General features: G+C 38.2%; 1 protein-coding gene across 1 annotated transcript in view; it reads left to right on the top strand.

The window, feature by feature from the left end:
* The first annotated feature begins 5,020 nt into the window (after positions 1-5,020).
* Positions 5,021-12,199, top strand: part of LOC107687011 (inactive phospholipase C-like protein 2) — a 70,494-nt gene continuing 63,315 nt past the window's right edge. The window contains exon 1 of the mRNA XM_016484151.1: positions 5,021-5,506. Within this exon, the coding sequence (XP_016339637.1) occupies positions 5,219-5,506 (288 nt within the window). The 5' untranslated portion in view covers positions 5,021-5,218. The remainder of the gene's footprint in view (positions 5,507-12,199) is intronic.

The raw sequence follows: 12,199 nt of genomic DNA, 5'->3' as shown, positions 1-12,199 counted from the left end.
GATATTAAGGTTTTATCATGATAGACACCGATTTAACTGCGGTGACACACAACATGCCTTTATGTTAAAATTAATAAAACCACTTCTCATAAAGAACATGAACATGACATTCACTTAAGACGTAATCAACTGTGTTTACGTGAATACTCGTCAAAACAATTTGACATCATCAGCTCAACGTTCCTTCGTTACTAGTTCTAAAGTGACGTTTTCGAATTAGTAATGGAGGTTTGAGCTCAGCTGTCAAATTGAGATTTGAATCCGTCGCGAAAGGAAGTAGTTCTGCACCAGAGTATGTGAGCGGAGTGGAGCGGCAACAATTTTCCCTCCGAGCATTCAATAATCACTCCGCTCCAACTCCGCTCCGGGTTCCCCATTTCCCGCTCACGCTCCACTCCGCGCTCACTGATATCAGAAACACTCATTTGTTTGAAGCATTATTGAGAAAGCGATTGCACGTGAATGTGTTGTACTTGTTTAAATCATTCTCTCACCCGAAAATATTCAGTATCTAGAAGGAACAAACAAATTCCTTGAGCATTATAACTTCCCGCTCATGTCCATTGCTGTCATCATAGCCTTCACATTCTTTCTGATTTGAGTGATCCATCTGTATCAAGCTAGCTAAATATGTTTATCATGTGAATTCTTGCTAAATATGCAGTTATATTACGGGCCGTGGGCATGAATTGCACTAGTGGCGGAGCGATAGTGGACCGCTCTTGGAGCGAGTGAAAACCACGACGCTCCGACTTTTAAAAAATCCGCTCCGCTCCGCTCACATACTCTGTTCTGCACAAAAGAGTTTTTTTAAAGAGTAAATTACTGGCTGCTAGTTGCATTACTTTCACAGTAAGTTACTGTATCATTTTTACAGTAAATAATTGTGAAATGACAGCTGTATACTGTGACCTCACAGTAGTTATTCCATACTGTGATTTAGCAGTATGCTCCTGTAGAATTACTGTATTTAGCTGTGCAGTTACAGTTAATGCCATCAGATTACTGCAATTTAGCAGTATTCTGCTGTAGAATTACAGTGTAAACTGTAATAGTAATGCAAATCAGTAGCCAGTTAATGTGCTTTTAATTTACTATAAAATGTATTGTTAATTAAAAACTTTTAATTTAAAATGTATTGTTAATTTATTATAAAATACTGTAATTTTGGAATTTTATCTTTTCACCCATCAATAACCTACTGGAAATATATGTTCAATTCAAATAAACACAAAACAATCAATTTTATACATATATTTTGCAGTTTAATAAATCCTGTCTAAACTTTCCAGCAAAGAGGTTCAGACGATAATGCTTTTCTCCATTTAAACAGGACACACTATAGAACATATTCAGAGATCATCTTACTGCATGACCACATCTAGCTTAACACAAAGCCAGAGTTTGGTTTGTCCATTCTGGTGTTGGAACATTGCTTACACACTAGATTGACATCCATTCAAAGTCAATGAGTTTCCTGATCAGTGTATAGACTTGCTGGTTGATATGTCCTCTCTGCCTCTTTGAGTTTGTGCCTGTCACTGGATTGATGCCCAAGAAGTACCTATAAACAAATATAAAGGCAGAGAGGAAAGCTGTTAAGTTTCTTTCAAGTGGGATGAAAAAGGTGTCAGTTCCCAGTGACCACCTTCAGTGGGTCACTGCTGTTGCAGTACAGACCAAAAAGGTGACAGAACAAGGTGATATTAACCCTAACCATTTAAATAACAGCAGCTTAAAAACCTGGCAGCTTATTTCCATCACAAACACACAGTCAAGAAAAGTACGGCAACAAAGTAGAGGTGTGTGATTTATCCAGGCAGAGCATCTGCACACAACAATGTTAATCATTTTATATGTACTGTTTGCAGAGGAAGGAGAATCAGGATCCTTTTAAAAACCGCTTCCTCTCTGGTCTCCAGCACAGACACAAAAGTTGAATCTGCAACACACCACTTGTTTGAGGGGAAGAAGTGGGGTCATCATCGCTTGGCTGCAGTGGTTCTGAGCGGCTCGCAAAATCACAACACATCCAAACATTCCTTGTTTAACCCACCAAATAAAAAACAAGCCCTCAAGTACAATATTATGTAGAAATTACCTTTGATAAATTCCAGAGTGCAAGAATCATCTTCAGCATACTTCAAACTGAAATGGCAAAAATGGCAGCCAGACCAGTTATGAAATCAGCATGTCCCTTCAATGTCAGCATCCATGCCCTCGACTTCATTGTGTCACCTGAAACAAAAACAGATATACTGTTACCTACTGTTCAGAAAAGAAATCAAGATTTAATTACTTATTTAAGAAATTAGAGTGAAAAGAGTAGCGTGGTGGCATACCCTAACTACTGAGTTTTAGATGACTACTTTTAAAAGAAAATAATTGCAATCCACCTTATTTTTCAATGTGGACATAGTAAATGGTAAAACTGTTTGCACTACAAACCAGTGTGTTCATAATTAAGATAATACATTAAAATAATATGGTAAGCATAAGACAACACCAATTTGCAAGTTTAAGCAGCAAAACATGCTGCTTACAGCTAAAAATAGCTGGAATAAATTCTAAATGCTGAGCTTATGGGTAAAAAGTAAATACAGTTTCTAAGGTGTATAATTCACAATGTTACATAATCCTAATCACTTAACAGTTTTGATATTACAAATCTGTCATTTTCATGATAGATAATTAATTTTCTGTTTTAAAACCAAGACAGTTGCAAATATAGGCCTTTTTAAAAACATTTTTTCAAGACCAAATGATTCAATTCTGAAGTTATAGCAGGTCTGAATCGTTTATGTTGACTTCAGGCAGTGAGGCAACCGTTTTGTTTACATTTAGATCCTTTAAATGAAATGAATACATCATTAGTATCACAGTCAGAACAATTCTCACTCTACAGCAATGTCTTTTTCCAGAAATCACGACCCGGTTACTTAAGATAATCCACAGACCTTATTGTGAGCAGTTTCATGTAGAAACTATCTGTAGAAAGAAAACAGTTACATGAAACCGCTCACAACAAATTTGTGGATGACTTGACACTTGAAAATACAATAAAAATTAGAAGGACAACATTACCTTGAACAATCAAGCAAGCTAGGGGTGCTTGGTAGCTTCGCAGTCCCTTCACGTCAGTGGCTGTAGCTGTAGCTGTAGCACAAGGATGCAAAAATAATATATCAATACAACAGGAGTACAATAATACAATAATCTGTACCTACGGTAGCACAGAGTCAAAATTTGCGCACAAATAATCTCTTGCCCCTATCGATTTATCTTATATGCAGCACTACATTTTCAGTTGATGAAGCAGACAAAGGCTGCTCCATATCACACACACAGCAGGGGAGAAAATTATGAAGAAGCCCAGTTAACGTTACTAATTTGAGATGAATTTACTCCACCTTTGCTGTAATCCACAACACTATAATTTCTCTGGTTGATAACAACGATCATAAGGCCATCTTACCTTACAACTTATTCCCCAGCGATCACCACTGTGGAGAGAACCTAACGTATAAGTTACAGGGAAAGAGATCGCTGTTAGCACTAAGAAAATCTAAAATTGACATAATATTTTTTTTCGAAATGAGGCTCCAAAAAATTAGCTAATGTCTCACAGTTAGCTACTAACTTAATACGGTACAATTACTACAACCAACGTCTGTTTATGGTTTAAAAAATTGGCGCGCTCAAACCTACACGAGTAAGCTAACCGCTAACAACGTGACAACAGAACCTACAACTAACTCTACTTGGTTAATACTTTTAAATTACATGCACTATCATATAAAAAAGGCATTTAATTTGACATTTCTACACTTACCGCTGAATCCGTTGGACACGGATGAGAACATGGAGGAGACCAGAGCTCAGTCAGACGACACAGCGCGCGGAGGCGGGGCGGAATTTACAGTAGTGTCCTGTAACTGCTCCGCCTACATTATTTTCACAGTAAAATTCCCGAATACGGTATTACATTGTGAAAGCCACAGTAAAAGCCTGTAAAGTGATAATAATGTAATTTACTGTGAAATATTAGTTGCATGCTGTGAAATCCCGGAATTTTTTTTTACAGTGTATATATTTACACACTGCCGTCGAACTGTTGTATAAACGCAATATCACACTCGTAGACGTGAGATGTGGCTGTATATTGGCACGCTGTGATTACCTACGGCCGAATCACAGCCATGCATATATACACCCATTTCTCACGTCTACTAGTGTGATTTTGCTCATTTAATAGACACACACATTAATTTTTATATAATAATTATAAATATGTATAAATATTATATATACATTTATTATAAAAAAACTTTTATAGCTGAGATGCCATTAAATCTCCTGAGCTTTGAAACTGCAATACAATTTTATTGTTTAATTGCCTGAAACTTTATAAACTGCCTTTGACTTTACAAGGCTGTGATAACTTCATAGTTTTATAATTAAAGATACTTTATACTTTATGTAGTCCTTTATTTTCCCAGCCAATTAGGCATTTATTTGTAAGCCACGACATCTATGGCTAAAAGGGGCAATTACTGGATAATTTCATGGTGTACTTGCGTACCACAGGAGAGGCATTGCGCTTGTTTATCACTCTTTTCCAGGCAGCCTGGAAGTAGTTGAGTAGCATGTTTATGTACATCTGCTCGTGTTTATGGCTTTGTGTGGTTCCGTTTAAGTGTGATGGGATAGTTTGCTAATCAAGTGGCAGGACCTGACTCTCCAAATGCGCCTTAAATCCAGTCACAACCATCCTCGGTCATCTTTGATAGGTCACACACGAGAGAGACGCTGGAGAGACAGCGGAAATCCTTCCATTACTGCTTACAGGGCGTCTGGCGATCAAGGGACAGAACGAGGCTAATTGGCCCTCATAACGCTGTATTATCTCGGTAGTTACGGACGGCCACCGGCAGAACACGGCGCGAGCGCCATCTGTGCGCTTTATTTTCTCCTAGCGGCGACGAGGGGTGAGAGAGAGGGAGGGAGGAGAGGGGGGTTTGAATCTATCCGCCCGCACAATCTATTCACCACCTCGGCTGGCAGAGGACGTGAGGTGCCTTCTCCGTTCATGGATTTTACGGTTTTACTCGGACGCACGGGACTCCGATGGCTGTTTGTCTCGCCGTGGGCTCATAAAATCAAAGGCTCACTCACTCCGATGGTGAGTTTTTTGGCGTAGCTAACAGCAGAGCGCGCGATGGCTGAGCCGCAGGCTTCCGAATCCGTGGCGGGACCCTTGTACGAGCTCGTCTCCGAGGCGACCACTCCGACCCGGGACGTGGCGGCGGCGGCGCTGAGCATCAGCGATACCTACCAGACATACCTGGACGTGTCGGCGGCTGGGCACCCGGTGTTCGGGGCCGATGGGGTGTACTCTAACGGACGGTACAGGGAGCACAGCAGTCCGCGGATCTGTACCCGGAACCGCGACAGTTCTGCAGAGAGGTGCACCGGCACCGGGAATCCACCTTGCGGTATTATGAAGGTGAGTGAGTGTCATCACTTTGTTATTGACCGAGGACTTTCAGAGCTCTGCAGCGACGCAAATGCCCATGCAACCGCCCACTGCTCTGCAAACACATTATGTAGCATTACTCTCCTGTTTCAGTAGTGTTTCGTGCGTGTTCCAAAACCAGTTGAGATGAACATTTTGGAATATCATGAACATCTTATGCCCAATAAGATCACTCGATCAACATTCTTCTTCTTCTTCTGCTTATTCTTCTTCCTCTTCTTACTACTATTATTATTATTAATAGCCTATTATATTTTGTACAACTAGTACCAATAGAAATTAATGTTATGATTAATTGTCAGATAACAGATTTGCAGATTTTAGGTTTTCAAGATTATTTTGAGCAATCAATAATTATTAGGCTGCAGCATATAAAACGTAATATACATTATGAATATTTCAATTAGTTTTAATAATTTAATTATTATTTGTGCCATATTTATATTTATGCAAACTTATCTTTATCCAGGACTATATTTGAATTATGTGGAAGCTTAGAAATCTCTTTTTAAAATGGCTGTGAAAAGTTATAAAGTTTTTAATAATTAATTTCTAATTTATTTTGTATTGTTAAACAAAAGAATTAAGTAAGCTGCTTTACTTTTGAATAACATTGTTTCTTGTTGAGCAAATAGTGGTTTAACAACTGACACTTAGTTAGATCCTATTTTTAGGCAGCACTTATCAGTAGACCTGATATTAAAGAACTGTTCATTTCTAAAAAAAACAAAACAAACAAAACGGTAAATAAGTATAAAAACAGTAAACATTGGTTAAAAAATATTGGTCAAACCAGTTTTCCAACCCAAACTCATGAGAAACCAGAACTATTTTATGAGGTGGTGATTTTTACAGAAATGTATGTTTTTCAGAAAAAATATATAAGTGTACACTCATAAAAAAACAAAAGTGCCAGGAAACACCAAAAAGGGTGTTTCACAGCGATGCCATAGAAGAACTATTTTTGGTTCCATGAAGAACCATTTTATTCTTGGTGCCATAAAGAACCTTTTCTGCTACTACAAAGAACCCTTTTTAAAGGTTCTACAAAGAACCACTTATGAAAAGGTTATTTTATGGTCCCATTTATTCCAGATCAATATCCTCACATTTATCATACTATACATTTTCTTTAATAGGTTTGTTCATAAAATAATTTCGAAAATAAAAATAAAATCCAGAAGTAATCGAGACTTGACAAGAGATATGATTAAAATGTTTGTTGCATTTACAGTACACATCAATGCAGTATACATCATACCTCGATACTGTGTGTATGTGTGTTTAATAGGGATGTGCATGAGTACTAGAGTACTCAGACTTGACAGCGACGATCAGTCATATTTTTTAAAACTAAATTCAATCAGCGACGTCTTCTATAAGTTAGCCTACATAATTGTACTAGCAAGTGACATAAGTTACATTCATGTGAAATTTATATTTTTTGAGGATTTTCAGAGCGTTTTGAGTCATGCAAAACAGCATTAAAAAAGATATAAAAGGGCTGATCTACTGATTTTTAATTGATAAACACCACAATATCATTTACTCAAAATTAATACTTTATATTGCACTATTTATATTAATTTGAGTCTGGAATGAGTTCTGGACCAGACAGGACAATTTAGCTCACTTGATCTCAACATGTTGAGTGTGAAGAACCATTTTATAGTCTAAAGAACCTTTCTGTGCTACATAGAATCTTTTGTGCAATGGGAAGGTTCTTTGGATATTAAAGGTTCTTCATTGAACCATACACCCTGCCAAAGAACCATTTAAGAACCTTTATTTTTTTATTTTTAAGAGTGTATAATAAATATATATAAGATTCTATAAATTCTTATGAATTAGCCACAGATTCACCAAAATGTAAAATGAATTGCTAAAATGAAAAATGTGTTACATTATTAGCCCCACTCGACCAAATATGCTGTGTAGAATCTCACCAGTTTTGTGGACATATTCGTAATCATTTAGATTAGAATTGCAACATTATGTTTGAAAACGGGTACAAATGTATATCAGTGTAACTGTTTGACCCACATCCTGGTCACAGTCCTGGATAATAATATGTTTTATTATTTTACTAATGTCTGTTAAGGCACTCAGAAACATATTTTCATGACAGCTGTATAGCACATGGTGACAGTGCACTGCACTTAAGCTAAACCATACGCATGTCAATGGCTGGAAGGACAGCTGTCAAGTGGTGTTTTAAGTGGAAAATATATTTATTTTAGTATACAGAGGGTCTGAACTGCACAATGGTTTGAATTTTATTGGATGTTGGCACAAACCAAAGGCTTTGGATCAATTAATCTATACGATTGATCAGTTGACATTTGGCGCCAGAGTCAACAACAGATGAGGAAGTGGTTTAATTGTCAAAGCACAACCCTGTTAGGAATCACGGCACTTTGACTAATTACTTACCCTGTCAAGCAAAAGATTGTTCTTCTCAGGTCAAAGGAGAGATAGAAGGTGGAAAAAAGAAAAAACAAGCAAGGTTTTAAAGCAAGGTCTGTTTTCCTCTGTGTCATTGTGGGTCAGTGCTGCTGTCTGAGATGAACCAGGAGCCTAACTTCAAAATTGTCATTGGGTTGATTCACTTTGCTTAGCAACTGACACAAAACAGCATGCTACTCTCCCATTCACTCACTTTATTGAATTCCTATGTGACTGTGTGGGTGTTTTGGCACCCACGTGAGGACCAGTATGACAGAGAAACCAGCGAAATGTTCAATGTGCCGACATCTGAGCGCTCAAAGTAGACTTGATTTGGTGATGAGAGAGTCTAAGTGTCATTATATGGTGAATCAACTTTCATATACTTGAATCTCCATTACCCAGTTGTTAGAAATTGACTAGCTGTCTAATCGCCACAGGGCTTGGTTTGACTGTGCTGTTTTGCTCAGGAATATCACGCAATTCTCTTCATATCAGATCTATTTCGTCCCTCATTTGAAGATGATTTTCCATCTATGATTATAGGTTGCAGAGAGTGTTTCCAGGTGTCATGAAATACGCTTTCGTGTAGCGTGTGATCTGTTACTGAGATGTTAAAAAGTGACTGTCTAGCAGCGACTTATCCTCAGCTGAAACTCTGTTAGTTAAACTTGCTACAACAGATCCTCCAGTCAAACTGCCCAGGACCAAAGCAATCCAGAGAGCAGAATCTGTCTCGCTTTTCAGCTTTCCTTCTCCTTCACCTGTGCTCTGAGTCTGGCCTCCTTGTCTTTTTAGGCCCAAGGCTTTTGCTTTGATCTTACTAGTAAAATGGGATTAGGCTACTACAGTGATCCTCAAATCTGGCTCACGAGATCCACTTTCCTGCAGAGTTTAGCTCCAACCCTATAATCAAACAAACCTACCTGTGATTTTCTAATGATCCTGAAGACATTGATTAGCAAACTCAGTTGTGTTTGATTAGGGTAGAGCTAAACTCTGCAGGAAAGTGGAGACAGATTTGAGGATCACTGGGCTACTATAACCTGTGAGGGCAGTTATCCTGACTAAAGGCCCGTTCACACCAAGAACTATAACGATAACTGTAGTAGAGTCCACACCAATGCACAATATTGTTCTGTTTATTACAAGCGTGTGCTGTCCTTTTGTCATCTGCTGCTTTAAATGCTTAAAGTCACGTAAATTCTGATTGGTTGTCAATGTTTTTATCATTCATCAGATGGAAATAAAAACGTTCTGATAGTGATTCCAACAATATTGTTTTTCTGTGTTGTTATCGTTATAGTTGTGATGAACTTCTCTTATGTCATTGAATTAGAACAATTAATAAAACTTTATAATTTTCGTCCTTGGTGTAAGTGGGCCTTAAGACCGTTGAGGTTGATCAGGAAGGCGATAGATGCATCATCCTCCAAGAATAATGATTAACGGCTATAAATCTCTGAGGTGTCAGTCACAAATGTATCATGCTTCTGTTAAATCACTGCTCAAAAAGCCTGCATTCATGACATTGCTGTTAGTAATCAATTTACCATCTTGCTTATGAGTTTATATTGCCACCCAGAGAATAGCAGTGGGTGATTTTTATCAATTGTACGCAGGAAAGGGAGAAAGTGAAAGGGAGAGGGTTGCGTGTGGGTTGTTGTGTATTTGGTTGAGTGAACACAGGAGTGTTTAATCAAATCAGATGCTGTTAAACCGAGCAAATGTTATTGACAAATGGAAAAATATCTAGACCCGGTAGCAGCGTGCACGCCTCTGCATATTAGGAAACAACAGGTGAAGTCAGGCCACGGCGTACTAACAAATGTGACATTTTCCGATTATGTTATTACAAATCGCACACCTAGTGTTTATGTAATTGAGTTGGTGTCGAGCAGACATTAATTATGACATTGATAAGTGACTGGCTTAATTGCTGTATAACGGCTTTGGGCTGTATTGTTGATGTATGATAATGTACCTGTACGTTCACTCCCTATAGGAAGGAAAACCACACGTGTCTAATGTCTCAGTTGTGTCTCATAGGCAGCAATGAGAATAAATGGAGACCTTTGCTGGCGTCACATGTTTCCAGATTTTTGTCTTGAGAAAAAGATCCCTAATATTCATGTACAATTTCAAAAGTGTCACCTCTAGAGTTTCAAAAGAGATGATGCAAACAAATGCAACACACTTGCCAAGATACAGAAGTCACAGTATGAATTCAAGCAATTCTCATCAAATTCTTCCAATATTTTATTTGTTTGTTTGTTTGTTTATTTTTTTATTTACTTATTTATTGTGTGCTTCAGAGTTGTTTTAGTATTTCTATTTAGTTTTAATTTATTTTTATTTCTGGTTTAATTTTAGTTCAGTTTTATTTTTATTTATTTCCTGTAATTTTAGTGCTTCGACATATTTCAGTTAGTTACCAAGGCAGTGTTTCTAATTTAGTTTTCATTAAGTTTTTCATGTATTATTTATATTTTCTTTTATTTCAGCTTTATTTCAATTAAAGGGGTCATATGATGCTGTTAAAAAGAACATTATTTTGTGTATTTTGTGTAATGAAATGTGTTTATGCGGTTTAAAGTTAAAAAAACACATTATTTTCCACATACTGTACATTATTGTTTCTCCTCTATGCCCCGCCTTTTTGAAACGTGTCGATTTTTACAGAGCTCATCGGTCTGAAAAAGCGAGGTGTGCTGTGATTGGCCAGCTATCCAGTGCGTTGTGATTGGCCGAATACCTCAAGCGTGAGACGGAAATGTTACGCCCCTCACCATACTCCCTCAGCAACCAGCACGGATCAGCTCTAGGCATGACGAAGCGGATATCGTCCTCTTTTGGAAGACCAAACAAAGTAGTTTCGCTTTCACAACGAAGCACACAGCATCTTCAGGATATGGCGGCGGCAACAATACTACAGTGAGAATAAAAGTTACGCCTTCTTTCTTTGCGTGAACATTTGGGCGGCGTTATGCAAATCTTCCCACAGAGCGACGTAGGTATGTGGGGGCGTGTTAGAACGAGGCGTTTTAGGTAGGCGTGGCTGACTCTTAACTTTTATAAAGAATATCTCTTTGGATTTGAGACTTTAGTCTTTGCAACTTTACAGATCTTCTTTATGCACCAAGAGCTTGTAACACTCCAAAGAGAAAGGAAAAATTGAAATCGCATCATATGACCCCTTTAATAAAATGTGTTTAATAGTTTTAATTAATGATAATAACTCTGGTGTGTTTGGTATAATTATGCTTTCACTCATTTGTGTTTTTCCATTTACACTTTTGACAAAATTCCAGTCCTGAGAATAAATGCTCTGCTGGTATAAACAGTCCACTCAAATCCATGCTGCATCATTGATTTTCTTCAGTGTGGTAATGGATTTGGGCCATAGACAGCTCTGCTTTTGGTCTCATCTGGGGAGAAAGGCTCAGGCCGGCCGTCTAGAGGTTTGGAGATTAGAATGGCTGGAGGAATATGCGTGTTGGAGAACTAGCGCTCTGCTGAATCTGATGCGAGTTTGCTGAGGAGTGCGTGTGTGACTGCGTGTGATACTGCTGCCTCATGCAGGCTTCCGCTAAGCTAATTTGTGCAGAGTACCACCCTGTCTGCTCTGCACATAATGGGGTTTGACTTTAGTGTTGTTACGCTGTCTCTGTTCATGTTCATTGTAGGTAAAGAGTCCACATGAAAGTGAAATTTGGAAGACACGTGCATAGATGCCAAATAAGAGTATGCTAGGAATCTGGGTCACTGGTCTCTGGAGTTCACACATACGCTTTAGTGGAGACATCAAATGCACTCAGGTTCAGGTTCTGCGAGTGCATGAAGCTTCGCCTAGTCATGGATTTCCACGATCAAACATATCTGATGTTTGAGGAATCTCTATATTATTCTTGTTATCAGCGTGCAGGTTTTAAAGACTGTGTTAAGGATACAGTATGTGTAACTCAGTGGTAACGATCCGGTTTCCCACAGTTACAATCTGCTGTCACCTCACCAGGCCCCTAAAAGTTGCCAGAGGGACATGTTCACTTGTCAGTATTACATAACACCTGAACCTTGGGCAGATGCAGAGTCCTGTCAGTGTGTATGTGTGCATAATTGGATGTGGGTATGTGTTTGTGTATGTGGATGAATATGTGTATAAAAATGGCAACTGACATGAAATGACATGATACTCTGTATTACATCAAATTCGATATA

The sequence above is a fragment of the Sinocyclocheilus anshuiensis genome, unplaced genomic scaffold, assembly GCF_001515605.1.
Source record: "Sinocyclocheilus anshuiensis isolate Anshui unplaced genomic scaffold, SAMN03320099.WGS_v1.1 scaffold1287, whole genome shotgun sequence".
In the NCBI taxonomy this organism is placed as follows: domain Eukaryota; kingdom Metazoa; phylum Chordata; class Actinopteri; order Cypriniformes; family Cyprinidae; genus Sinocyclocheilus; species Sinocyclocheilus anshuiensis.
The sequence above is the reverse complement of the archived record's forward strand: the minus strand, read 5'-3'. Positions and strand labels throughout refer to the sequence as shown.